The 27,543-nt window shown below is 45.7% G+C and overlaps 1 protein-coding gene across 1 annotated transcript; it reads left to right on the top strand.

Annotated features, from left to right (window-relative positions):
• On the top strand, window positions 1-27,522 carry LOC134472297 (ATP-binding cassette sub-family A member 13-like). Its single transcript, XM_063233625.1, has 3 exons — window positions 1-101; window positions 18,499-18,769; window positions 27,396-27,522. Exons 1-3 carry the CDS (start codon window positions 56-58, stop codon window positions 27,520-27,522), a joined length of 444 nt encoding a protein of 147 aa, XP_063089695.1. The 5' UTR covers window positions 1-55.
• Window positions 27,523-27,543: the final 21 nt, after the last annotated feature.

Here is a 27,543-nt window from a genome sequence, read left to right as displayed (position 1 = left end):
TTTGACACTTTTGGAAGATTCCAACAAGAAATCATACGGTGTTCCAGGCACTGAGATGGAGCCTCAGGACCAAAGACGCCCTGAGCCACCCCCTCATCCCTGTGAGTACAGAGTGGATTTCTCTGGGTCTCTAGCCTCGTTCAACATCCTCTGTTCCTGGAGTTGGAAAGTGTCAGAGTGAACCAGTGTGTGGGAGGGATGGGAGTGGGCAGTGGGTGGGCTATGGGTGAATCTGGGTCAGACACAGGAAACTCAGGAGTTTGTCCCATCTCAGAGAGGACAGCTGTGTATAGATAGGTGAAAGTTTATCCTTCCTTCACATCTACACTTAGCAGAAAGTTCTGAGGAAACGCTGACACTGTTCATTACGTTTTCCCTGCGATGTGAACAAGCCAGTGTGGGCTTCCCTTTTCAGGGCTTCCCTGTTGCGTGGTCGTGCTTCGGGCAGCAGGTTGATGTGGGTTAAGAAACTACTCGGTGTGTATTTGCCTCACGGGGCTCCGTCCCTGAGGACCCTGTGTTTTGTGCGCAGACCTCTTTGTGTCAGCATTAACAAAAGGACAGGATCCTGGCTTGGTTTCCAGGGTGGGATTGCAGCTCTGGTTCACCCCTATGCCTAGCGTGTTTATTAGCAGAAACTCATCAGGGATCACAGAGCCAGGCTTGAGGGTGCAGAGGGTAACAGATCTCAGAGGGCACCTTCAGAGAACTCATCAGGAACTCAGACCTCTGGGTATACACCTAGGGTTAATGTGTTTTGTTACTTTTAGTAGATGCTCGGTATAATCTTAGCAGCGCTACTCGAGTGTTGTAATTTTTCTACTTGCTTCCCAGCCCTTGTTATAATGAAATTTAATTATCTATCATCTGTCATCTTGAAAGTTGATGCCTAGTGGATTTCTCATTGCAGCTTTCCTTGTTAGTTCCCTAATGATTGTGCCAAACATACGTTCTCTTTATAACAGCCTTGTTGAGATATAACTCACACACCTCACATTTTACCCATTTCAGGTATACAATGCATTGAGTTTATACTTGTGTCCTCCTACCAGTATCAATTTTAGACCTTTTTCTTTGCTCCCAAAAGAATCTCCACTCTGCACCATGTAGATACCCCTCCCCGCCAACCTCAGGAAACCTCTGACATACTTCCTATCTCTGTAGATTTGCCTCTTCTAGACATTTTATATAAATAACATCATAGATGTTGTTTTAGTCCATTTTTAATATTGCTGAGACACAATACCTGATGCCCAAAGTTAAAGGAGGAGAGGTTTATTTGGCTCACAGTTTGTGGAAGTTTCCGTCCATAGTCAGTTGTCTCCAGAGCAGGGCGGCACTGCAGATGGGCATCACAGAGGAGAAATTGGTCCTGGTGGGCAGAAGGCAGAAAGCAGCAAGCAGCAATCAAATGTGACAAGAGCAACTTCCTTGTGTCCCTTTATACCCTATATGGGTGCTACCCTAGGACAGGTAGCGCTCACATCCACAACTGTGCCAACCAATCAGTGGCCTGATTTAGTAATCACAACCATTGCTTCCAGCATCACACACCCTTGGTCCTCACACAGTTAATCCCAGTGTCACACTCTAGATCCAACCGCCAAAGCCATGGGTGACTGTAAGAGGCTTTTCGGGGACATCTTGATACAAGTCAAACAGTACAGTCTTCTGGGAGCAGCTTCTTTGACTCAGCAGAAGTTATTCAGAGTTTACTGAGACACTATGTATTGGCACCTTATTTCTTTCGATAGCTAGATGGTGTTACATTATTGTGTCTATGACATATTTTTGTCCCCTCATCAGAGGATGGGTGTTGGTTTTGTTTCCAGTGTCTTCCTATTATGAATATGCTGTTGTGACAGTTCACATGCAAACTGATTTCCATGGATGTGTGTTTGTTCTTGTCTGTATCTAGGGATGGAATGGCTAGATACACACAAGATCATCTGTTTAGTCATTTGAGGAACTGTCAGAAAGTTGTGTAAATTGTGCACACCCCAAACTCCCACCAGCTGTGTGTGAGGGCTCCTGCTTCTCTGTAACCTTACTAACATCAGTGATTCCTAATACTGGGCATCTTTTCATATGTTTATAGGCTATTGTAAATCTTTGAAGAAATGTTTGTTAAAATTCTTTGTTCATTTCTGAAAGCTGTCAGTGTCCCTTCCCCCCATTTTTGTTATTGTTATTGAGTTGTGAGAGTTCTTTACATTTTGTGGATGTAAATCCCGCCACACTGCTGTTACTGAATGGAGCAGCCTCACATCAGTTACATTTGTGTTTCTGACAGTGCTATTCGATTCTCTGTCTTTCTTGGCTTTCTGTCAAGTTGTTTTGCCCATTCTTGAAAATTGGTATTGAAATTTTTTACTATGATGTAGATGTGTGATACTCTACTTTGATTTCTCTAAGCGATCGCTTCACATGTGTAGGAGCCCTGGTGTTTGGCTCAGGTGTCTTTAACTGTTACATCTTCTTGGTTATTTGATGCTTTCCATAAGAGGAGCATTTTATTTATGAAGTCCTTTTCATTTGTTGGAACCAATATCCACTTAGCCTGTTTGTCTGATTTTAGTGTAGCTATCCCTCTTCTTTTCAATTATTGTTCCCCTGAAGTATCTGTCCCTATCTTATTAGCATATACATGTCTGTGGGCCTTTTGTAGACAACATAGAGTTGAATCCTACTTTTTCTTTTTGAGTAATGCTTTCGGTCTATCTTACACACTTTAATTCTTTTGCAATGAATTAAGCAAATTATGATAGAGTAGCACTTGTTTTGCATTTTGTTTTTTGTATGCCTTGATTTTTGTGTACTTTTTTGATATGGCATGTTTTTGTTCTGTTATTTCCTTTTATGTATGTCATGCAAATACTTATTTTATTTACCAAAGGAATTATGTATAGTACCCTAAAGTTACGATAATCTCTTTCAGGTTAATATTAACTTAACTTCAATCAAATGCAAAACTTTTTACTTTACCAGTTGTACTCTACTGATTTTATATTGATGGTATCAAAAATTACGCCTTACATATTTATGTATGCAAAAGAGCTTACGGTTATTTCTATGGTTATTGGCTTTTAAAACTTGCAGAAAATATGGAGTGCAAAGAAAAATTCAGTGGTATTAATTTTATATTTGTCCATTTATATTTATGTTTACTAGAAAATTTTTGTTTGAGCTGTGAGTTATTGTCTAATGTTCTTTCATTTTAATGTGAAGGGCTCCCTTTACCATTCCTAGCAGCTCTGCTAGTCATGTGCTTCTATAGTTCCTGTTGATTTGCAAGGGTCTAATTTCCCTTTCAGGTGTGAAGGGCATTTGCGCAGGATGTAATATATAATTTTACGATGTTTCTTTGTCCTTTGGAATGCCCACCCACCGCCTTCTGGGAATCACGGTTCTCTTGAGATGCTCAGTTGATAGTCATATTGGGGAGTCTTCCTTTCTCACCTTCCAAGTGACTTTTTCTTTTGACTTTTGGTGGTTTATTTATAATGCGTCTTGGTGGGTGTCTTCGGTTTCTGTTTCTTGGAGTTAGTTCATAGATCTTACATTTGCTTATTCCTATTTCCTCAAATTTTTGAAAATTTGAGCCTGCTTTTTCTCTTCTTTTTCCCTAAATTTCAAAATTCAGGTATTGTCCACTTCATAGTATCCCATAAGTCTTTTGCTTTCTGACTATTTTACTTCTTTTTAAAAATAAAAATTGTTCCTCATATACTATGATTTTATGATTTTCCTTACTTTCACTGATGCTTTTTTCTTGTCCAAATCTACTCTTCAGCTTCTCTAGTGATGTTGTTTTTCAGTTCAGTTACTGTACTTTACAGTTCTATACTTTTTTGTTTTTTTTATATTTTTAAAATAATTTTTGTCTCCTCGTGGATATTCTGATGTGGCTCGTATAGTGTCTTCCTGATTTTATTAAGGTCTTTACCATCTTTCTCTTAAACTCTGAAAATACTTAGGGAGGTTATTTTCAAGTCTTTATTGGCATATTTGTCTTCGGAGACTGTTTGTGAACATTCCTTTGCTCCTTTGCAGGGAGCAGGCTTACCTGTTTTTGTCATGCATGTCTCTGTGTGTGTGTGATCATTTACTGAAACTTGGCATTTAGTAAATCAGCCTCTCCTCCTCATCTTTGTAGAGTGGTGCGGAAGACATTGGCCAGTTAGTGGTTCCTGCATCTTGAGTCCAGCTGGAAAAGGCTTGTGGACCTCTCAGTTCTATTCTGGGCTTGTGCCCTGTCTGAGCATCTATGGACACACTCTTCTTCTTTCCAGTTTCCCTTGGCTGGTTTTAAATGCTTCAGCTTCTCAGTGACTCTCACCCTAGCATGTTTTAGAGGTTTCAGATGCTCCACTGCTCCCCGATACCTTAGTCTGTAATCCCAGACATCTGTTGTCCTCCTCAGCTTTCACATGCTATTGTGTCTGCTGATTCTTTTGGTGGTTTCAAGACTGAGATCTAAAGTCGGTTGCCATTCCTGTGTCATCTCCCCATGAGGTGCAACAAATCAGTGCCCCAGTGAGTGCACAGCCAGGCCAGAACTTCAGAAACAACTTCCATACTGCTCTTTCTGTCCCAAAGGAGGGATGAAGAATTGAGCCATTTCCTTATAACCCACGAACACAGGGAAAGTAAGGCAGGGCCGCATTAAAACATCACAGCTACCATTCTGTGTGTGGTTTTCTTTTCCTGTTTCCATGGTGGAGACAGTTGGTTTGGTTGCTTAGATACCTCACTGACTTACAGGGCTCCTGTTACGGTTAGTCTGTGGTTGTTCATTTGCTGTCTCCATCGCAGATGGGTGCCTGGAGGTCCTAATCACCATCTTCCTGCATTGCTCACCTCTTGCTTGTTTTAAGGGACTGTTTTTGTGATTGAAGAGTCTGACTTCCTCAATTTTTTTGAGTTTTTAGCCAAAAGCTGTAACTGAAGCACACCCAGAGTTTTTTTTCTTTTCCATGTTATCTTGCAGTTTTCGATCACTGTAACAAATATCTGGGATAATTAATACCTGGGATAGAGAAGTGCATTTTGGTGCAAAGTCTTGGGGGTTCTAGTCTGTGACCAACTGTTGGCCTTCACCATCCAAATCATAAGATCAATAGATCTTAGATTTTGTTAGTCAAAAGTCTGATGGGGAAGAATTTTTAAAGTCATCACTTCTAATTTTTGTTTTGTTTTCTGTTTAGCATCCATAATTCCTTCAGTTGTTGGAAAGTCTCCATAGCTAGATGTCCGATGTTATATAATTCTGCCCTCTACATAGCTGTGAGGAGCAATCCTGTGAGATTTTAACACTAGATGATAGCATGCTTCCCCGGTTTCTGGTAGTCTGCTTCTTGCTTCTTTCTGAATCCTCCTGAGTAGACACTTTGACTGTCCTATTCCTCTTCAGTCTGCCCAGAGACAGCTGTCATGGTCCGCAGATGTCTCCCATCTGTTTACTGTCCTCTCTGACTTCAAGCCACTCCCTTGTTTCTGAGTTTTGTTATGGCAACTTTTCATTTCCAATATCCTAAATCTGAGTTAATTTTCTATTGTAATTAAACTGTCATTGATTTAGCAGATTGAAGTGACACCTGTCCCTCACCAGTTTGATCAGCTTGGGGCTCAGCACTCTGGGTTCTGGGCCCAAGATCTCGTGGGCTGTAGTGCAGGTGCCACCCAGAGGGCATCCTTGCCTACAGTGCAGCATCTGTCCAAGTCCATTTGGACCCTTAGAATTCACAGGTGTCCCCACTTTTTGGCTGCTAATCTCCTGGGGGTGACTCAGCTCTTAGCAGAAACTAACAGCAGTTTCTCCAAAGTGAGCAGGAAAATCTGTTTTACTAATGTTTAAGGGATCTGAACGGAATCTTTACTACATCTGCAAATTCTCCTCACCTGTGCCATCTGATGCCTGATTGGAGAAGTAAAAGCCATCATACTGAGGGCCATCCCTGTCCAGGAGAGGACGCACAGGGGTCTGGTCACTGAGTGCCACTTCCTATTCCCACTGGAGCACTACTGGAACTGGGCGCACTGAATTCCCCCAGCAGGTGCCCTGTATATCTGCCCGCCACTTATGTTTCCTCCCCTGCAGTGTTGTTGGTGCTCTTTCTCTGTGACCTTCTTTACAGTTTTTAAGAACATTGTCTTAGCTGTATTTTTATTAGAAAGAAACTGCGTGGATCTTACAGCAAGGGCCCGAGACGTTAGTCACACAGCCAGGTAGAATCTCCTGTGCAGCCTCCACCCAGACGGAGGGAGAAGAATCCAGCACCTAGCAGGACCCTCTTCCCCCAAGCTGAAGGCCTTCTATGAGTGCCATCCATCACTTGGGGACCTTGTGCCTGTCTTTAAAGTGTGTGGAATGGGAAGCATGGCACAGACATAGGAGTCTCGAGTTTTGTTCTGAGGTGCATCCTTGATATTCCTCGTGTAATTTTGCTATAGTAATGGTCATATGTATAAATGCATCTATATAATCATGGCTTATCTATGTTCTACTCTAGCAATTTTATTTTACCTGGACATAGCTGTTAGTTTTGTCTAGTATTTCTTAGAATTTTGCCTAAAGGTTTAGTTTCTGAGCATTCGTTCTTTAAAAAGATACATTAAGTAATACTTTTCATAGATGAGAAGGAATTTAAAGAAAGTATGATTTCTGGGTACTTAGAAACATTTTATTATCACAGTAAATGTAGGGCAACTTTTATGGAAAAAAATCTATGTAAGCCCTGTTTATTATGGTCATACATCTAGTTTGAACAATGTTAACTTCATGTTCTGAATTTGGAGCACATTAAGAAAATCTATGTAAATGTGTGAGAAATGAAACACAAATAATAAAACCCAGAACTGTGTGAGAATGCGCAGTGTTTTGAGTTTTGAAAGAAACCCCAGGAAAGGGGAATCACACGTTTCCCACTGTTGCTATAGATATCACATAGAAATATAACCACTTTATCATTCGGATTACAGGGTTTGGAAATGAAGTGTCCCTCACAGATCTTTTTCATTCTTCATTACCAAATGAGACGTGAGTCCACGAAACATTAAAACCAATCTGGAGGCCCTGGGTTTAGCTCCGTGGCATAGGAGCCTGCCTGGCAGGAGCGGGGTCATGAGTTGGATCCCCAGTACAAAAACAAACAAACCAAAGCCCCAATCTGGTGTAAGCCCCGTTGCTTTTGCCAGTTTTATGAACTTCTGTCCTCTGTGAGACTCAGTGGAAGGCCCTGTCTATGTCCATTTGAGTAGAGATAACTTTATCAACTGTTAGACCGAGCTGTTACAAAGAGTGTGTTTTCTAAATGAAGTGACTTAGCCAACGCTTCCTTTTCCCCTTGGTGTGATCCACACTAGAGAAATTCGGTTTCTAGAACAGCGATTAGCAGAGCCTTCCTGCTCTCCTCGGGTCCCCATGATTGCTCTTCTCTTACTGACTCCTTTTTGCAGCTGCGCCTGCCCGTGGGCGTCCTTCTGTCTACATGGGCCATATGTTTTTCAGGGTCCAGCTTTCAAATAACTCCCGGCTCGCTTCCCTGAGAGATGGATGGAGCCTGCATGAAATATAAAATACACACTTTTTAATCACAGAGGCCCTACTGCTGCCACAGAAGTGAGTTATGAAGACCGCTCCTTGGAGCAGCACACTTAGCCTCTGTCCATACTGCAGGTCGTGGAAGTCACTTCTTCACGGAGCAGGAAACTCTTCATTAGCTGCCTAACAAGGCCGCCCGATGAGCTGCCCTCACGTTAGTTTATTGGTGCATCTGACTGCGCTGGGCTCTCTGCATCCATTCTCGTTGTCGGGCTTGACCTCCACCACCAGACGAGACAGGCTCGAGTTGAGAGCTGTCGCCTGGCTTCGTGTGCCCTCGGTCTTTCCAGTATGAAATTCCTGCCCATGCACCACAGCTGCCATGGAAGTCCGCTGAGTTCTGTTCTCTGCCTTTTGATAAGGCTTCTCTAAGACCTGGTAGACTCATGTTTATAATAGTATTTGAAATATCCAGAGGCAACTCAATTATTTATTTGGCTTCCAGAAACCTTGAGTGACTTGGCAGTGGAATGATGGTTGGGAGAGTTTGTTCAGACAGAGATTACTTGTTAAACCGAGGTCAGTTGACTCTGGCTCTGAGACAGAGCCTGGGAACTAGCATTTCTAACAACCTCCCAGGGCAGCCCTGAGACCTTCTGCTTTGATGTAAAAGTAGAAGCAGAATCCTGATAGAGTATCTAGACTAACACACTCAGGGTTTATCTCTGTCTCCACTGCTCTGTAACGGTGCTCTGGTATTAAGGACTGAATTGTATTCTCCCAAGTTCTTGTGCTGAAATCTTGATCTCTGGACCTACACGTGTGATTGCATTTCAAGACAAGACCTCGAAAGAGGCAGTGAAGGTTAAGTGAGGTCATTGGAGTGGGCCTTCGTCCAACATGACCTGTGTCCTCATTAGAGCAGGGGACACACAGACACACCCAGAGGGGTGACTGTGGGAGCACTCAGGGAGAGGGGACCATCCAAAAGCCAAGGAGAGTGACCTCATGGACATCAGCCCTGCTGATAACTTTAGCTTGTGTTTTGGTCTTTAGGATAGACAATTGCTGTAAGGCACATAGGTGGCTGGGTGTGTGGTGCTGTGTTACTAAGGCAGCTGACACAAACTGGCAGGCGTGGAGAATCCCTCCCCTGCTGAGCTGTGCCCTGTGGCAGGTGTGGTGAGCTGATGGTTAGCCCCAGCACCCTACACCTGTGTCCTGTTCTTCTGGACCACAGTAGAAGTGGCCATGCCCGGTGGATGCTGGCCTGTTGGCATGGCGCTCTCCTGACCTGGGTTCCAACATCACCTCTCGAGGAGCTTTCCACCCTTACCCCCATGTCCTCCTGAGATGAACGTGTGCTTCTTTTAGAGGAGGGAGCCTGCAGTTCATTGTCACTTACTGCGTGGTTTTCCTTCTCTGCCAGGGTTTTTGTGGCACAGCACTCGCAGGCTGTGAATTCTTAGGAACAGGGTTCCCAATGCTGGCAGGAACCCCCTGTTTACTCATCAGCTCTTCTCTAGCCCTGTCCCCTCTGCTTCCTGTCCCCTCCTCTCACTTCCTGCACATGGCCCTGCTGGAAGAACTCCCTTCCGGCTAAGCCAATGTCCTTCCCGTGCCACCGCTCCCTGCCTCTCCTTCCTGTGCCTTGAGAGGACGGGTCTCTCCCCCCAGGTGAGGCCTCAGCTGCTGGCATGAGGACTTCCTTCCCCCTTCCCAGGAGGAATTCTTCAGGCTGTATTTTCAGCTCCTCCCATCTCCCAAATCAGTCCCAGGATGTTTTCTGGTGAAACATCGTCTTCCCTCTCCTTTAGGAAAAGCCACGCAGACAGTCCTGCATGCTCTTACCCACCAAATGTGCCCACGTAACCGTCCCAGGGTGCCCTCTCCACTCCGCAGCCAAAGCCTTCTTCTAAGAGTAAGCTTGGGTCTCGCCATCCTCACTAACAGGATGGTGTGCACCCGGGATCCTGTCTCCCCTCCTCTCCTGCCTCGCTCAGTCTTTTGGGAAGGTCAAGCTCCTTTGGTCCAGCATCCTCCCAACTGCTCTCTGCCCCGCCCCACTTCTCTGAGCCAGTGCCTGTACTATGCTGTGGTGTGAGAGTCAGTGGTTGCCTCTCCAGCTCACAGGACCATGTTGGAGTCCTCCTGACAAGTGCCCTGGTCCCCTCTAGTCTTTGAGGCCCCCGAGACTCATTGCATTTAAACAGTTACCTGTGCTTGCCCACAGCTGTGCCTGCCCACAGGCTGTGAGCCTGAGAGGGAGGGTGGAAGCTGGATGTCTGTCTGACTGCATCCTAGGTTTTGTCCTACACAGAATTCGTATTTCTTGCCTGATTGGCTGATGACTGGCTCAGTCACCTGGGGTCCTGCAGAAAGGCAGGCAGTGACCTTGAGGCCTCACGAAGGTTCACGCTGGGCTTCTGGTGCATACAGGTCAGGCTGAGAGTCTGGCTTTGGGCTGTGAGATGCCCTTCTCTTGCCAGCCACACTGATGTCACCTCCTGCTATGCAGCTGCTCTGGGTGTGACACAGTTTTAAGAGAAAAGACCTTTAAAACAAGCAACTTAAAAATTTCCAGGTCCTTATTAAAGTAGCATCTTCTTAGGTGCTGGCGGGCAATGTCCTACAAATTTCAATTCTGAGGACTCAGCCATTTAATGGACACCCAGGTCCCTGTGATTTCTTCTGGCCTCCGGTCTCTCCTGTGAAAAGTGCCCTATTAGTCTTTCTGCACTTAAAGTTCATGTGAAAGATCATAAATCTATCTTAACACTGAGTGAGTGGGGCATGTGGTTATTTTCTCTACTGTAGGTATTGGCAGTTTTTTAAAAAACATTTCCTAAGGCCTTATCTTCTCATGTGGGATCCGAGATTGCACTGGAATTTTCCTCTCTCCAGCTTGCCAGTGCCACTTTACATAAAATCCTGCTCCTGTTTTTGTCCTACAACTTAATTCTCTGTATTTCCTTCGTAATTGTTGCTGTTTCTGACGATGGAAAGCAGTTTGGCAGGGATTCGTTTGAAGGATTTGCAGTCTGTCCTCTGCTCTGTGGGACAATCTAGAGTGCATGGCCATCTCCTGCAGGGCTGCCTGCCACGTGGACTTCTCTGTGTCTTCAAAGACCTCTTCCCAATTCCTGTGCGTCTCTCAGGCTTCAGCGAGGCGTTAGACCCAGAGTGCTGCCTTTTTTGGCTTTGTCCACGTTTCCTTGAACTTCAAACACCATCTTCTCTGTGTGCGAGGTTGGGAGGGGACTTGGCTGCTGCCTGTTACGATGCCAGAGGGGTTTTGTTTCTCCAGTGAGCTAGCATCAGCCCTGTGCATGCGGCAGGTGCCCTGCAGCATGGGATTCACAAAAATAAAACAGCTGAGATGGACGTGGGCAGGCTGAGTGCTGGTGGCCACAGCCAGGATGCAGCAGCTTCTCAGGGGCAGCGGGGAATGGAGACGGTGTGTGGAACTGTAGTTCCTGCAGCCTTTCGGATCAGAGCTGTCAAGGAAGCACCCGAGGCTGGTGTGAACGGTTCCAGTCCTTATTTCCTGAACTGGAATATCAGCTTCCCTTGAGATATCTGACTCGGGGGGCTTTACCTTTTTTGCAGGTGTAGCCATTGCTTCTAAAGAAAGGATGGAGCCGTTTGGGCAATTCTGCTGGGACACTGGACAGCTGTGTTGCCAGGGAGCTGCGACCAGCGTGTCCTCTGGGTTGGCTTCGACACCTCCGCAGCACCCTTTAGCAGGGCTAAGGATGGCAGAATAGGCTGTCCCAAACTGATTCCAGGTTGAGCACCTTTGTGCCCAATGCTTGGGGCTGGATGTGTGTCTCAGTCATTTTTCTTGTCACTGGGACACAGCTTCCAACACACAACTTTATAAGAGGGCACATGTTTCAATCCATACCTAGCTGGTTCCAAGGCAGTGTCTCAAAGCAGAGGGGCTTGGAGGAGAAACAGCTGCTCGGGGCTGGGACAGGAAGTGGAGTCAGGGATGTTGTGGGGTGGGAGATCATGCAACGGTAGCCAATCCTTGTGACAAGCTCTGCCTCCTAAAAGCAGATTAAGTGTGAGCCCCCATAACCCAATCACTTTCCCTGGGTCCTACCTGTGACTCCACAAGGCATTGGGGGGATTTCTAGGTACAGACCATAACAGTGTATTTCAGATTTTGGAGTTTTTCAGGTTTTGGCATATTTCTACATTCCTAACTAGAGATTTTGGCCTAAACACTGCACTCACTCATGTTTTATGTATCCCTGATGCATGTGCCTCACAGATGATTCTGTACACACAAAACAACATTTCATGGTGGGGAATTTTGTGCATGTGAGGATCATGTTAGTGCACAAAAAGTTTTTGATTCCAGGGCAGTGCAGATTGTGGAATTATGGATTAAGGCTGCTCAATCCTTACCTTGATTCTTTATCTCTGGTTCCTTAACTCTCTCTTCCCCTCCTTAGCAAAGAGAGACACTTGGAATAGTGTGAGCAGCTGCTGTTACTTGTCTTAAGGCCACCGTGTAAAAGCAGGACTTTGCAAACTGCCTTGAATTCCATGTTTATTCTCTTAAAGGTCATATTGAAACAGAGGCTTTGTTAGTGGTCTGACGGTCCCTCTCACCCCATTCTCCACTCTCAGCTTCCCACGGAGCTCCCTGGGACACTTGAGGACCTGTGTGTGGCCTGGCCACCTGCGTGCAAAAAGCTAACCTATGATATTTAAAATGAAAACCTAAACCTGCTGGTGCCAACCCGAACACGGCTTCGGAGTGTTTCATGAACCAAAGTTCTGACATGCTTCTCACAGTGTACTGCTTCTACGAAGGCTCCTGAAATCACAATGTTTCGTACAGTGAGTGACCCCACTAGGTGTGATCACCACGCCTGAGAGTAGAATCAAAATGTAAAGGAACTGGAAGAAATGCACGGGCAGAATTAAGCTTTCTGAGTAGAGGAATGAAGCTGGGGAAGGAAAACTTCCCTTCGGTGAGGTGATGGGTAAGGGCTCTGAACCTAGCATTTGGCCAGCACCCAGCGTCCTCTCCATCATCGGCTCCTGTGGAGCATGTCAGTTGGGGGGGAAGGTGTGAGCAAAGCTGAGGACAAGGTGAAATCAGCTGGACTCCTCCCAGCTCTGGGCTCATCAGAAATGAAGAGGGCAAAGGCATGGAAGGAGATGAGCAGAGAGGGAGGGGAACTCAGGGTTCAGGTGGGAGCCAGGTGACGGCCAGAGCTGCTGCTTCCTGCTTAGTCCACGTGTTGATCCTCACTGTGTTTCCTGAGCTGAATTCAGGCTCCTCCTCGTGTGATCACCCTAACTTCTCCCAGGCAGAGGCCCCGCAGCAGGGCCCGTGAGCCTGGACTCTGTCCTTCCTGCCTCCAGAGCATGGTCAGAGCAGTGGCCACTGGTGGGTGTGGCTGAGAGGGTGATAGGGCCACAGCGAAGGCCCCTGGAGTCCCTTCTCACAGCACTCAGTGCTCTGAAGCTTGCTGTGGTGGGGAGTCCAGTGTGGGGCCACTTAGAGACCATGGAAGCCCTGTGTGGTGCTTCACGAACAACCAGGGCCAGCATTTCGGGGACTTGACCAGATAGTAGGTGTAGTTAATGACACAGCGGGGTGGCCTGGCATCACTGTCTGTGTGAGGGAGGCTCCGCCCAACACGGCCCAGTAACCTTTCAATCCTGCAAAGCAGTGTGGTGGTGTAAAGAGGACCAGGGTCCAAAGTGCAATCCTAATGCGATGCTTTTAGCAGCACACCTTGGCTCTTAGAACCACCGTGAGCTTTTCAAAGTGGCAGTCAGGGATGTGTCAGCTGTGTAGCAATCAGAAACTTAGGACTTGATGGGGAGAGAAGTACCCTTTTAGCTGCTGTTTTAAAAAAAAATTTTAAAGAAAAAACACCATGTTTTAAAATGCTATTATGAAACATGAACGGATAAGCTGTTGATAAAGTCGGGCAGCATAGAGTTGTGAGGTTATCAGCAGAACAGTTTTGATATAAACAGCCTCAGCTTCCTAACTTCTTTAAAGAATGAAGCATAATTAAGATGGATTTTGATTTTGAAATGTATATTTAACTAAAGTTAAATTTAAAACCACCTAGCATGGTTTTAAAATGTGTCTGTGTGTTACCTTACTATTTTATACATAATTATTTCTTGAGCTTTATGTTGTGATACTAAGCACACAGGTGCTGAGACACATTTGACTTCTGTCGCTTCTGTTTTTCTTTCCTGTTTCCTCTTCACTCTCTTCTTCCTTGATGAGAGACCATTTGATTTGTTAATTTTCTTCTTGGGGAATGCAAACACGTAAAATAACTCAAGTCATGCTTTGTATAAATGGCACACATCTTGTTTTTCCCAGGACACAAATTGGTGCCCAGCCCATGCATGCTTTTGGTCTCATAAATGGGGCAAGGGAGGGGAATCTAGAAGCCCAGCTGGAACCCAGGCATCCTGACTCTGGGGACTGGGTTGCGTGGCCTCCTCAGCGGGATGTTGGCAGAGTCCATACCCATCTCCCAGGTGTCCACTCATCTTGCTAAACCTTGCTCTCAGTGGAATGAGTAACACTTTAAGACTCTGTGCCGCTCACCTGATTCTATTGCACTGAGATGCCGGGACTGGTGCAGTGATTCATGCTTCTTCCTGCCCGTGCATGGTGCAGAAGTTGAGGGTCAGGACCGCAGTGCCATGGAAAGTGGCCATCATGCTTCCCATGTGCCTCAGATCTGGGAGCAGCCTGCGCACTCTCCTTACCCCCACCCCACCCCAATCAATGAACACTTTCTGAATCTCCAGTCCCAGTGTTGGCAGCCCTCCTTGGGGCAGCTTCCCGTGACCAAGCCTTGTGTACCTTCCAACCCCTCGGTCGGGCTTAGCTGACTGTTTTTGTTTTTTACATATTTGGCTCTTCCATGACGAGTCCTTGAAAACCTATTCAAGTGGTGCAAGAACCATCTGTACTACAGACACCAGTAAATACATTTTACTCCCTTGAATTTAACCTCTTTCATAAGTTCTAAACAGAATGTGATTATAAATAAATGAAAAGTCTGAGCTACATAGTTTAAAAGCTATTTCAGTTTTAAAGTTCTGTAACCCAGAGAACAGTGTGTTACATTGTTTCTAGCTCATAAAACTGGGCTGCCTGTAAGTGTGGTCTTTACAGGACAATTATTGACTACAAGATGAATAAAAATAGACCCAGAAACTTGTGAGAAAAATCAGAGTAGCCCTAGTCTTACACATAATTAAATCTTCAAGAGAGTGGAACCAGGCTCAGACAGCTGGGCGACCATGTGGATTAAACTCCCTCATCAAATCGCACATGGGGTGTAGAAGTTGTTTGGTAAAAGGCACCTGGCCCTGTAATGTGCTGAGTTGGTCCTCTTGGGTTAGATGTTTAAGTTTTTCCAACTTCCAGAAATGTTTTCTACAGGAGATCACAAATCACCTTGCTTTATCTATTTGATGCATTTCTGATTTTTAAATGCTAAACTTTTAGATTGGATGTAAGGTAGATGTAAGAAGGCCTGTGTGTGTAGTTCTGTTTTATCTTAGAGATCTGTTCTCCTACCTGCCTTGTATGAGACTCTGCACCTTGAACACTCCTTAAGATTAGGTGTTAACATTATCTTAGATCTTAAAAGCCAAATTACTGCCTCCGTTGACAGCATTCGCAGATTGGCTGTTTTGCGGTCTTTATATCTTCCGTGTGTCTGCTTTCTTCTGCAGTGTTCATCTTGTTTATACTGAAGTGAAAACTGTCATGGGTAAAACTTCATTGGAAAACTTCAAGAATACTTTGGGGGAGCTAGTCATGTGGACCTTGTATTCTGAGGAGCCTGCCAAGTCCTTGATATTCTAAGCTGTTCCCCACCAAGCATTCATGTTTGAACAACTGCCACCACTGATGAAAAAAGAAAGAAAAGAAAAGAGAAATCCCTGGGCACTCTCCTTAAGCAGCTCAGTAGTCTTGGAGTTGCTGGGAACCCATAGGTGCCTCCGGAGATACCCGGATTCCTTGCCTTTAATTGCGCTCATCAGTCAGATAAGACAATTCATAACTACTTGGCCCAGCGTTTTAATTTTGTCTGTTAAATTATTCATGGGAAGAGCTATATAAATTTATGCCAGCCTTTGATGATTCTCATTTACGTCCAATTAAAGTATAAAGGAAGGTGGAGAAAATTTCTTCTTCTTAATATGAGACACACCTTTCCTTGCAGACTTACTGACACTGTCAGGCAAACATTTGATGTGACAGAGGTCAGCGTGTGCCTGTTCTGATGGTTTAATAAGTGCTCTAATAATAATCTTCACCATTTGGGGGAAAAACACTGTAAGTCTGTAGTTTACAAGGGAGTTGGCATTTAGAGGGCTACGTGGTTTTCCAGGAGTTGCACAGGATACAGGTGCCTGAGATTGGATTTGTGACCTGGTCACCATTGCCACCTTGATGCTTGTCTCAGTGAGCATGATCGGCAGCACCAGCCTCTGTGCTGTCTCTGCCTGCATGCCCACCTGTCACCAGGGCAGACTTGCTATGCGGATACCCAGCGTGCCCCTTCCTGGTATGCACGCAGGTACTCGCGGCCTTTGCCTGCTGTGTCTTAATAGGAAACAGTGCACAGCTTGCAGGCTTGTTAAGTGCGGGCAGCTAGATGTCAAATTGGTTACTCATGTAAACCATGGACTGTACCTTCTGGTAGCTGCTAATGATAAAAGTAGGGAGGGAAAATCATAGGACCAACCAGAGACCTTTGAGTTCCTCTTGAACTTAAACGAAATAAACCATCCTACTCTGCAGGAGGGAAAAACTTGCTAAGTTAAAACAATGAAGACATGGAGCAGCTATAACAATAATTAGATTTAGAAATCCTGGACATAGACAACCCCAAAACATTGGAATTATTTTTACCCAAGTTAGGTAGCTTCCATAATGATCCTTCTAGGTCTGCATCCATCAGACCACAAATTGGTGTTAACTAGAATTATTACCCCATGAAAATATCAGGAAGCGCACGTCTGTATGTGAAGAACGGTTGCCCTGAGCCTCATGTTACACTTTCTGAGCATTGCGGCCTCTCTGTGGGGGTTGGAGTCAGCATGGCCCATGCATTAAATGCGGTGGTCTTGGAGCCCAGCGGAACACATCAGAACCCCTGGAAAGCTAAACTCACTTTGTCTGTAGTGGAGCCTGGAAGTCAGCATTTCAGCCCTGTTTCCAGGTGACTGAGGTGTGTGTGGCTTACAAATCACCTCTTGGATCCCTGTATTTTTATAGCACACAGTGACGGGGTATTACACAGTACAAGTTCACTTAGTGACTGTTGCCTGGGCGCCTCGTCCAGGGCCCGGGCAGTTACAACCTCCCCCTATCCCATTTTGCCTCCTGCACTGCTGTGGTCAGTGGCACCTGCTGCCCACCTCCGTGGGATTCACATAATTCATGGTGCCTGTTTGCATCTCCTTTTTGAGTTTAAACATTCACATCTTAAATTCCCACCCTTGGATGCCTCTGAAGCTCTGCCTGCTTTCTAGCATTCTGGAGGCGCTCACCACTTGGCACTGGCATCTGCACCCCTCTGTAACAATGCCTGTCTCTGTGTTGGGTGTTTCTTTATGTTTTCAGTTCAGTTCCTCTATTGTGTTAATTTTGTTGGGGAGGGAAACCAAATAGTCCAGAGCCTGCCACACACAGAGTCTGAAGTCCGTGTCTCAGGACTGCCACAGTTTGGTTCCCATCTGTGTCCCATTCCGGATCCATAGCCCCATTATGAGGTTGTGTAAGAAGCACTCATCTTCCAAGTGGTCCAGCTGCCCAGGAAAGACCTTGGTGGCTGCTCTTCTAGTAACCGAGTTTTACTTCAGTATGTGTGAGCGTGACAGTCCGCCCAGTGTGTCTGTTTTTTCCTAAGACTGCTTTTCTTCTGAAATACTTGGTGTTGGAGTTTGTTTAGGAAGCCCCTTGGGGCAAGCTGCTGTCATTCATGGTGAAAACTGGTCCCTGTGTGAGACATGGTGTAGGGGACAGCCCTAGGTCTGCCTGGCTTTTGATTGACTTCTTCCCTCACTGGTCCCATGGAACCAGTTACCCCACAGCGTGTATACAGAGACTTTTTGCAGAATCCTCCGCAAAGGATTTTTGCAGATTTTTGGTGATTTTTTGCAGATCACCAGAGCACAAAGCAGGATTTTCCTCTAAATTTTACCCATGTACTTTTGTGATGACAGGACTGTTTTCAGAGTTGCTGGGTCCCACAGAGGAGAAAGAAGGGGACACAGGACTGCCAGGGTCTCCAGGGAAGGGGATAGCTGTGGTGGCATGGGGGCCCTGACTGAGGGCTGACAGCTCCTCTCCACCTTGGCTGCACAGGAGGAAGGAGCAAGAGGGGCTGCTGCAGGCTGAACCAGGGGCAGCTGGGTGGCATGGCTTTGCCCTGAGACCTGAATTGTTCACAAGCAGGGGATTTCTCAGGAGAGACTTCAGGTTGAAAGTTAAGAGGGAAAGATGACAAGAAGAGCGGGGGAATCTAACCAGGGGAACAGGTCTCCTGTACCCCTCACCCCGCCTCCTCTGAGCCCTTTGGGGCTCAGAGAACCTCCTGCAGCTGTTGTCTTTGAGGAATTAGAATCTGCATCTAGGTATTAGGCTTCATGGCAGTCACTGGCCCATTTTGTCCCTCTGCTATCAGGAGCAAGATCAGAGCTCCATGTTGGGCTTGTGTCTTACGCCACCATTAAACATCATCTCAGAGTTTTGCCTTCTAGAGCAAGGACACAGGAGGACCACATGTGGCCCTTTAGGTGCCAAACTGAGCATGCGTGGTCTTCTGAAAGGGTCGCTATAGAAAAGTCACCATTAGAAGAGCCAGGCAGGTGTTGGGAGCCACATCCTCCTGCACCCACAGCCCACTCACCCGAGTGTCCTTTTCTGGCTGCAGGTGTCTCTCCCGTGGTGACTTCACCTCCACAAACCGCGCCTGCACTGGTCCGTGGCCACCGGCTGCTCCTGGTGCAGATGGCCGTGCTCCTGAGGAAGCAGCTGCTCTGCACGTGCAGAACCTGGAAGAGCACGGCCTGTGACCTGCTGCTGCCCGTCCTCTTCGTGGCCTTGGCCATGGGCTTGTTCATGGTGCAGCCTCTGACCACTGACTACCCTCCCCTCCAAATGACACCAGGCCACTATGAGAGGGCAGAGATGTACTTTTTCAGGTAAGAAATGCACTCTCCTTTACATTTCAAAACTTGTCCGGTGGGTTGTGAGAAGTGTTTTGGACTGAGTGTGTTTCCCTGAAATGCACGTGTGGAAATCAGCTCTCCAGGGCAGACACCATACTAACAGGGTGCTTGGAAGCTGAGTAGGTCAGAAGGGTGGGTCCTTTGTGAGTGGGATTGTGCCCTCTGAAGAGACGACAAGACCAGCTGGAGACCGCCTTTCTTCCCTGTTGGGATATTGTTAAAGAAACATTCACTACAGCAATAAAATTTGGTAAAGACTTCAAACAGAACAAAGCAAAGCAGAAATGACTTATAAGAGGAGCAGTTCCCAGAGCCAGTCAGGCACTGAGAATTGCAGACAAGGATGTGAGCAGAAACCTTGTCTAGAACAACAGACACAAGGCACAGAAGATGGTTTCACTGCCTCTCACATGGTAGGTAAGATACTCAGTTGTGTACGGCTTGAGAAATCAGCCCCAGAGCTGCCTGTGACCAGCAAACCTCAGTCACCGTGGTTATAGTTTGCATGGGCTTTGTGTCTTGAGCCCAGGGCAGGGCCTGTCCCAGCCATGGCTGTGCATCAGTTTTATTCATGACACTGTGGGTTCCATGTGAGTGAATCAGGTGGCTGTGACCCAGAAGAAGTTCCTGTGGAACCTGGCCTGGGACTCTTGGTCCCTGACTTCTATCCTCCAGGGCTATGGGATACGAGTTTCTGTTGCTGAGAAATCTCCCAGTGTAGAGTCTTTTGTGAGAGCAGCCTGGATGAAGACAAACAGCAATAGTTTTAATGTTCTTAAGGATTTCAAATAACAAACTTCTTTTTTTTTTTAATTTGAGGAGAATAAGGAAAAAAACACAGAAAAAGACAAGTAATACAAAATTTAAAAAATAAACAGTAAGAAATCACATAGATTACGTATTCTCATCTTAGAAATAGTTGTTCAAGTTACAAATTTGAAGCATATAAAGTGGACTTTCAAAACAGTTAGAGTGCAAACAGTTTTGTTCAATGATCCAAAAAACACTCAGTAATATGGTTATCTATCTTACACACTTAAACATATATGCAGTTATAACCTTTAGATCAGTTTCTTTTCTTTTGTACATGACAATTACACATTTTGGGTTTTATTACTCCCACAGTTCTTACTACTTTTTTTGAAGAGAGTAAAACCAAATGTAACATATCAGAACAGAGTCAGTCAAATCAAAAGGATGGACATAATAATGTAAAAACAAAATATAAGGTGATCAAAAATAGTTACCATACTGCCTCTTGCTATTTTAAGAAGAATTGACAGTTATAATGAAATTGAACTAAACAGTAAAGAATAAAACCAAAGCATTGGAGACATTACAGGATTTTAAAAGAAAATAATAGTCAACCGGAATGGGCATTATAATGATTTTTATTGTCTTCACAGTTATGCCTATACTTCGAACTTGGTACTATCAAGCAAAGCAGAATAGAGGAAAATCAGTCAAAACAAGATGGTGAGGGCAATACAGGATTTCAAATCAAGTTAATAGGAAATCAGAGTAAGTTACTATAATGTATCCTGCTATTGTTTATTTATTTTTCCCTTAATTAAAAAAATAAAAAGAAAAAAGTAAATAATTTTAAAAAGGGGGATTGAGATGAAAGAGGGCGTAACAACAGAACAGCGCAGGTCAAATCATAACCACTTAAGCAAAATAGTGTTTCACCACAAGATATCCTGACATAGAAATAGTTACCATAGTGTCTGTTTCCTTAAAATCTTTGAGTATAACTTCTTATACTGTAGCACCAAACATATCAAGACACTGTAAAACCATTCAAGAGGATGACATTATTACAAGATATTTCGAACTAATTGACAGAAAATGAACAACGGTTTCTATATGAACTCCTTGTCTATAAAAGTTTTTGCTTATATTATCATATATAATAAAATCCAATAAGATACAACCTTTTAAGACCAGTGGAGACAGAAAAATACACGTTTGATGGGACTTCTAAACAAGATGATACTAAATCAGCACTAGCTATTATGATGTCTTGTTTTCTCCAAAATTGCTGTTCCTACCTTCCAATCTTCTCTGCCTCATTTCTGTTAAGCTCTTTTTCTGTCGTTTGTTGTCAGTTTGTCTTCTCCATTTCGTTTTCTGCTCCATTCATTGTGGCCTCTCTGCCACTATTTCTGACATCTTGGTATTTTCCTTTTTTTAGACTATCCTGCAGTATTCTCTGTAGAGTTGAATTAGTGGTTGCAAATTCCCCTAGTTTCTCTTTATCTTGGAAGCACCTTGTTTTTTCATCAATTTCTAGGGAAAGTTGTGCAGGATATATCAATCTTGGCTGGAGGTTATTATTTTTCAAAGCTTGAATTATTTCCCCCCACGCTCTTCGTGATTTGATGGTTTGTGCAGAGAAGTCTGCTGTAATTCTGATGGATGTTCCCTTGTCAGTGATCTGTTTCTTGTCTCTGATGGCTTTTAATATTCTGTGCTTATATTGGATTTCTGGAATTTTGATTATTATATGCCTGGGTATTGCTCTGTTTGGGTTGTAGGCAGCTGGAGTCCTGTATGCCTCATAATATCTGAGTATCTTTACCATTTGTCAAATTAGGGAAATTCTCTTGGATTATTTCTGTGAATAGCTCTTGTAGTCCATTTGTTTGTGTCCCCACTTCTTAATTTTTGTATTATTGCTGTTTGTTTTTTTGTTACTTTTAAGGTTTTTCATTTCATGCTCGCATATTACAATTCTGCCCTCCAGTTCAGATAATCTATCCTTAGTTTCTTTCAAGCTGTTATGCCAGTTTTCAATAGAATTTTTAGTTTCCTGGTAATCTCTTTGAACCTGCTTTATGTATTCTATGTTTTCTCTGTCTTCTCCATGAAACAATTCTCCCCCCTTTTTTTGTTCTTCCATTCCACCATCTGTTTTTTCTTGGGTGGTGCTTAGCATTTCTCTATTCTACTTATGTCTTGCTTCAGGTCATTAATAACTTCATTCCTGAACTTGTCTATGAGGCTCTGGAGATAGCGCTTTATGTTTATTGGTGCCGTGTCTACTATTGCATGTTTCTCAGGATTGGGGCCCAAGGACCCTTTCTTGTTGCTCCCTCTTCCCATATTCTTTGTTCCTTATATTTAAGCTTGTATAGGAGGCCCACCTTCCTTCCCTGTTGGCCACAGTCTGTTTGAATTGCACCGGCTAGGTGTTCCTGCCCACCGCAGTGGCACCAAGGAGACACAGACCTGGGTAGCCTATGGTGGGCCTGCCCCTCCAGGTCAGCCTACCTCAGGCTTCATGGCTAGGGTGCACCTCTAGGCACTGGGACAGCAGCATCTGACAGGCCAGGCACTCTCCACCAATCCCACTTGAGAGGGGGATATGTGACTGAAGTCACTGCAGCTTCTCGTTCCGGGTAGTCTGCCCGGTCTGAGTATGTCCTCCACTGAAGCCTCCTTCTCTATGGAAGGGTCCCGGTTGGCTCACTCACTACGGGTTGACGCAGGGCACCTGGCCAGTCCTGCTCTGAACTCCTTTCAACGCTTTCCACTCCGAGCTTTTGCACCTCTCTCCACGATGTGCCGACCGGGATGAAACAGGAGCTGCAGGTAATTCAAATTTCAGTTTCCAGTGGTGCGGGTCCAGCTTCTGTGCTGAGACCTTATCTGTGCCTGCTATATCACCAGGATTGCGTTTCCAAGTGGTTTCTCTTAATTTAGTTTGTTCCTGGGTCAGCAAAGAATATCCCACCTTGCCTGGGACTTCCTGCCCGGCACCATTCCTAGATTTCAAGTGCGGTTTCTCAGAGAGCCTCAGAGGCTGCTGCTATCTATCCACCATGTTCTTCCGGTTCCCAAATAACAAACTTCTAGTGTGAAGGCTGGGGTAACAGAGTGGTGGTAGTGTTTACCTTATTCGTGAGAAAGCACTGGTTTTTATCACCAACACGGGAAAAAAACTACTATGAACACTTTCCCTATTTCTGAGGTCAGAATTTGCAGAAATACGTTTTGGGAAGCCTTTGCGCCTTTTAGGCTGCCTCACAGCAAATGTGTAGACCAGTGGGGCCACTGGACCCCTGGCCCGCATGCAGCTGGCTCCTCACGGTGACAGCCCAGAACCCCTGATGAACAGGACGTGAGGCCTGGCATGCACTGCCTTCCAGGCCCTGATCAGAGGTCAGATTTAGGATTTCAGCAAAGTCTATAAAGTGTGTGCTCTCCTCCTGTCCCCAAGTCACCTGTAGGCTGACAGCAGGTTCTGCACACACTGCTCTGCAGAGAGCCTTGTGCCTCACACATGGAAGCTATAAACGTCTTTCAACCAGGGAACATCAGGGTTTGCCCACCAGAAATCCAGAAGAGCCCAAGTTGAGCCACCAAAGAATCAACTCAAGACCCTGCCAGAGCTGTAAGTTTATAGATTTGGGGTTGAAAGACTCTGAAGGAGGGACCTCGATCATTCATTGATATCAGTAGCCTCAGTTTGGCTGAGTTACTCCAGATCCAGCCTTCACTACTTTCTCTTGAGAACTAATTCAACACCAGGAGAGCAGCATGAATCCCTTCTGAGACCGAAACCCTAAGGATCCAGCTATATTCCGGCAAGACCCATGCCTTGAAGGTTTTATCACCTTAGCATCCCCAGACTAGGACCAGAAGCCTGGCACATGAAGTTCAGGGAGACCCACTCAAACCATTTCCAAACCATAGCAATATGCAGAGAAGCGAGGCCTGTCTTGAGAGAGTTCACATTCAGGTTGCCAGGCAGATGGGGGGTCTCGGAACTGTTGTGAGATGCTTGTTGCAGCAGTTGTACCTAAGTTGCAGGAGGTACCATTTGAGGGTGTAAAGGACGACTTTTATAAAACCACAGCATCTGTGAGAATCTGCAAAGGTCAATATGTATTTCCCAGGCAAACAGGAAAGAAAGATTCTTCTAGAGCAAGGAGTGGGCAAGTTCTTCTAGAGGGTAAGCCGGAGAAATGAGCGCAGTTCAGGAAGTCTTGGGGCTTCCTGAAGATGTCATGAAGCATTTTAAGTAGAAGAGCCCCGCTTTTTCAAACTGAGAGGAGAGAGGTTAGGAAGTCTTAAACTCTAGGGTGTGTTATAATGGGGTTTATTCTTACAGCCTCCAGGCATGCAGGCTAGTCTGGAGCACTCCTCCTGATTCTCTTTCTTCTTCTAGGCAACTGTGATATGTAAGATTCCTTCTTTATCCTTGGAGAGGAGAATTCTTTCCTTTTTGAAACCTTTTCTGCAGCAGACTTGCAGACTTCATTCTTTACTGAGATCAAGCCAATTTTCCTCTATTGTTGATATAATCATTTCCTCACATCCATTTCCCCTTGTCTCTTGTTAGAATGCCTTTTTACATCTCATGCTATGATCTCCCAGTCCATCTTTCAAGTTCTTTATCTTGCCTTGAAGATTTCTTTGTCTTTCCTTTTGTCACTGTGATATTTCTCCCGTGACACTTTTTGTATCTCAATGGTGACTACTCATTTTATTAACGTTTTTACTTTTATATTCACAAGGCTGTCCTTTCTAGGTTTAGAAAGTCTTATGCAGGTGTATGAGTCTCAACTCTTTCTCATCTCTAAGTAGTTTTTGTTGTTAAATTGTGTATTCATCTGGTGAGTGTATATTTAGTAAGCATCTACACTGAGTGTTCCTAGGATGCCTTGTTCCTAGGATGGTGGTCCCCTGTGCTGCTTTGTCAGATCTGATAGGATGTCACTGTGGACAGGAGGCAGTTCTCAGAGCTGGAGACAAAGCACACACTGCCTCTGTTGGGCACAGGTGGTTGAGGGACCTTCCCCCGTGTAGCTGAGGCTCCTTTCTGCTTTTCATAGCTTCCCTTATTTCAGAAACGTGAAGGCATCAACTCCTCCGATAAATCAGAGGAGGCCAAGGTCAGCATCACTGGAGATCTGCAGGACTCTGAAGGCCACCCTTGTACTCCAGGATTCAGCTTATAATCACAGAAGTGATGACCTAAACAACCTCCACCTGATAGATTTCTCCAAAAGCCTAAAATGATGGTGAACCTTTTTGATCTTTCATAATACAAACAGTTCGCTAGAGGATGGGTGCTGTAGGTCACCACCACTGTCTGTCCTAAGAGTTCTCTGGGTGTTTACCAAGACCAGAGCTGTCTTGCCACCTGCATGGATGTTGTGAATACTTGTAATAATTTATGTCCCTGTGACACAAACAGGGCTTGTTGCACTAGGGCCCCAAATCAGAGCAAAAAGATTTTGTATGGAAGCCGCCGTTCCATCCATCCACAGATGACTGGAAAGAAACACACTGTTGCACAAATGGAACACTACTGTGGCCTAAAGAAGGATAGGCACAGCCATTTGTAGGAAGAGGAAGGCACTCAAGACCACATTAAGTGAAATAAACCTGACACGCAAATTTAAATATCACATGGTTTCTCTAATGTGAGAAACTCAGATGATAAAGAGCAGAATGAAGGATAGATAATAGGAAACTACTTACCAAAAGGGAATGGATCAAGGAATGGAGGGACAGGGAAAGAAGGGAGGGGGAGGGGATGGACAAAGAATGAAGCTGTGATGCACACGCACCAGCTCCGCTCTGGGGAGGTAAACTTTACAATGCAAACATGGCCTAATAAAAAGTAGCACAGTATTTGCATGAAATGTTCCTGCGACTTCCTGTGTGCCTTAAACCATCTCCAGATGACTGTCATGTCTGGTACGATGTAGCTGCTAGGCAAACAACTGTGCTCTCTGTTGTTTAGGGAATGGTGACAAAGGTCAGTTGTCCACACCATGCAGAGACTTGGTTGGACACACAGAGCCATGGATACAGAATGTTTTACGTGCAAATAGTTCAAAAACTCAGAAGTCTGACTCCTCTCTGGGTGCTCCTACAGCTACTGGAGCCCCACTTTGAACCCTGAGCAGGTTCCTCTCTGCTCACTTCCCTTTTGGAAGCGCTGAGGGAATCCTCTCCCTTGAGATCCCTCAGCGGTCCCTCAGCTGAGCATTACGTCAGCTCTGACCTGCGGCAGCACGTGTGTCCCTCTGTGGTCTCCAGGGGTGAGTCCGCAGAGATCCTGATGCTGACATAAAATGGAACAGTACCTCTTTTTAGGCTTCCCAGCAGCCTGGGAGCCTGGTGTAACTCCCTCTTTAAAATTCCTCCTTGGCAAGTTTGGGAGTTAGGGGAAAGTTTCAGTGCTGATTTTCCCTCAGCCTGGGGGGGTGGTGGTGATGGACTCTAGATGAGGGGGACAAATACTTATTGCTTTCAATCAGTGACATTTGCCACACTGCTGAGTTTTCTGAGTCCCCTGCATATCACAAGATGTGTCACACACATGGGCACCCTGTGGGCTGTGCAGGAAGCCGGCCTCTGTAACACAGCCCCAGACACCAGCCTGGCTGTTCCCGCATGGCTTCCTTGCAGCTCTGCTGCCATCTCCTAGTGTCTGTCACGTGTCCTGTGGTCCCTGGCCTTTGCTCCTCAACGCTAGGAACTTGTACACCCAGCACTCGAGCAGTTTCTGGCGGATCAGAAAGCGTGCATTCCAGGAGCTACCATCATGCATGGATATACGTGTTGTGTTGCTGTGGTTGGCACCCAGCCCGTGTCTGCTGAGTGAATGAATGCATGAATCCCTTGGCCCCGGGTAGGGAGGTCACATTCCTGTCCCTTTGTCTCACCTTTTCCAGTGGGTTCAGGGAGCCACTGGAAAATCTCTATTCAGAAAAATCTCTATCAAGCTTAAGACGCGCCTTTGAGTCCCATGTCTGCTGTTTTGGGAGTGTAGTCAGTGCTGGGATCAGTGGAGACCTGCCTGAACCAGCTCACAAGCCGAAGGTCCAAACCCCATGGGGCACTTAATACACGCAATGGAGGTGTAGGGTGTGGGGGGAATTCCACAGGGAGGGGAGTCTCGCCCGAATCTGGTCCCGACACCTCCCAGGACCAGGTAGTAGGAGACTGGAGAAAGAAGGGAGCAGAGAGGATGATGAGCCGAGGGGACAGTGGAGTCGAGATGGAGACGGCTGCAGGCCCTAGAGTAGTGGGCTCCTAGCAGCGTGACCTGAGTCCAGCGCAGCGCTGTGGTCACTGCCATGGCCACAGGTGACCGTGTTTGTGCTGGGGCACCCCCTCTGTGCTGTGGCTAACGTGGTCCTGCCCCAGGCCGGGCACAGAACTGTGTGATCCCTCTGACCATTGCAGCTCGCGAATGTCCCCTTGGTGCCGTCTTGTGTCCCATGTGCCTGGTTGGACACTGACACTGTGTTTACTATCAACAGCCTTGGTGGCTGGTCTTTCGGAGTGCGGGTCCTGGGCAGAGCTCAAGACGTGAATGGGAGCGCCATAAAACCAAGACCTCCAGCAAAGGTAAGAGTGCTTCTCCCCTTCTCTCTGTTTTAGAAAGTAGAGAGATTAAAAACCCAATATAAGCCGAGCCCAGCAGCATAGGCCTACAGTCTCAATGCTTTAGGAGGCTGAGGCAGAAGGATGGCAAATTTGAGCTCAGCCCGGGCAACTTAGGGGTGACTGAGACCCTGTCTCAAAATAAAAGGCCTGGAATGCAGCTCAGGGTGAGGACTGGTTCCGTGTCCAGTAACAAAACTAACATCGACGTCAACAGCAACAATCACAGCAGCAGTAACAGCAGCAGCAGCAGCAGCCAAAGGTGTTTCTCAGCCGAGTTGGAGGCAGGGACAGATGCCATCCCAGGCTGGGACTGAGGCTGCTTGTGTGTAAATGTC

The sequence above is a fragment of the Cavia porcellus genome, unplaced genomic scaffold (genome assembly GCF_034190915.1).
Source record: "Cavia porcellus strain 051 isolate PalLab524CR breed Dunkin Hartley unplaced genomic scaffold, mCavPor4.1 scaffold_23, whole genome shotgun sequence".
In the NCBI taxonomy this organism is placed as follows: domain Eukaryota; kingdom Metazoa; phylum Chordata; class Mammalia; order Rodentia; family Caviidae; genus Cavia; species Cavia porcellus.
This window is presented reverse-complemented; position numbering and strand designations above follow the sequence as displayed.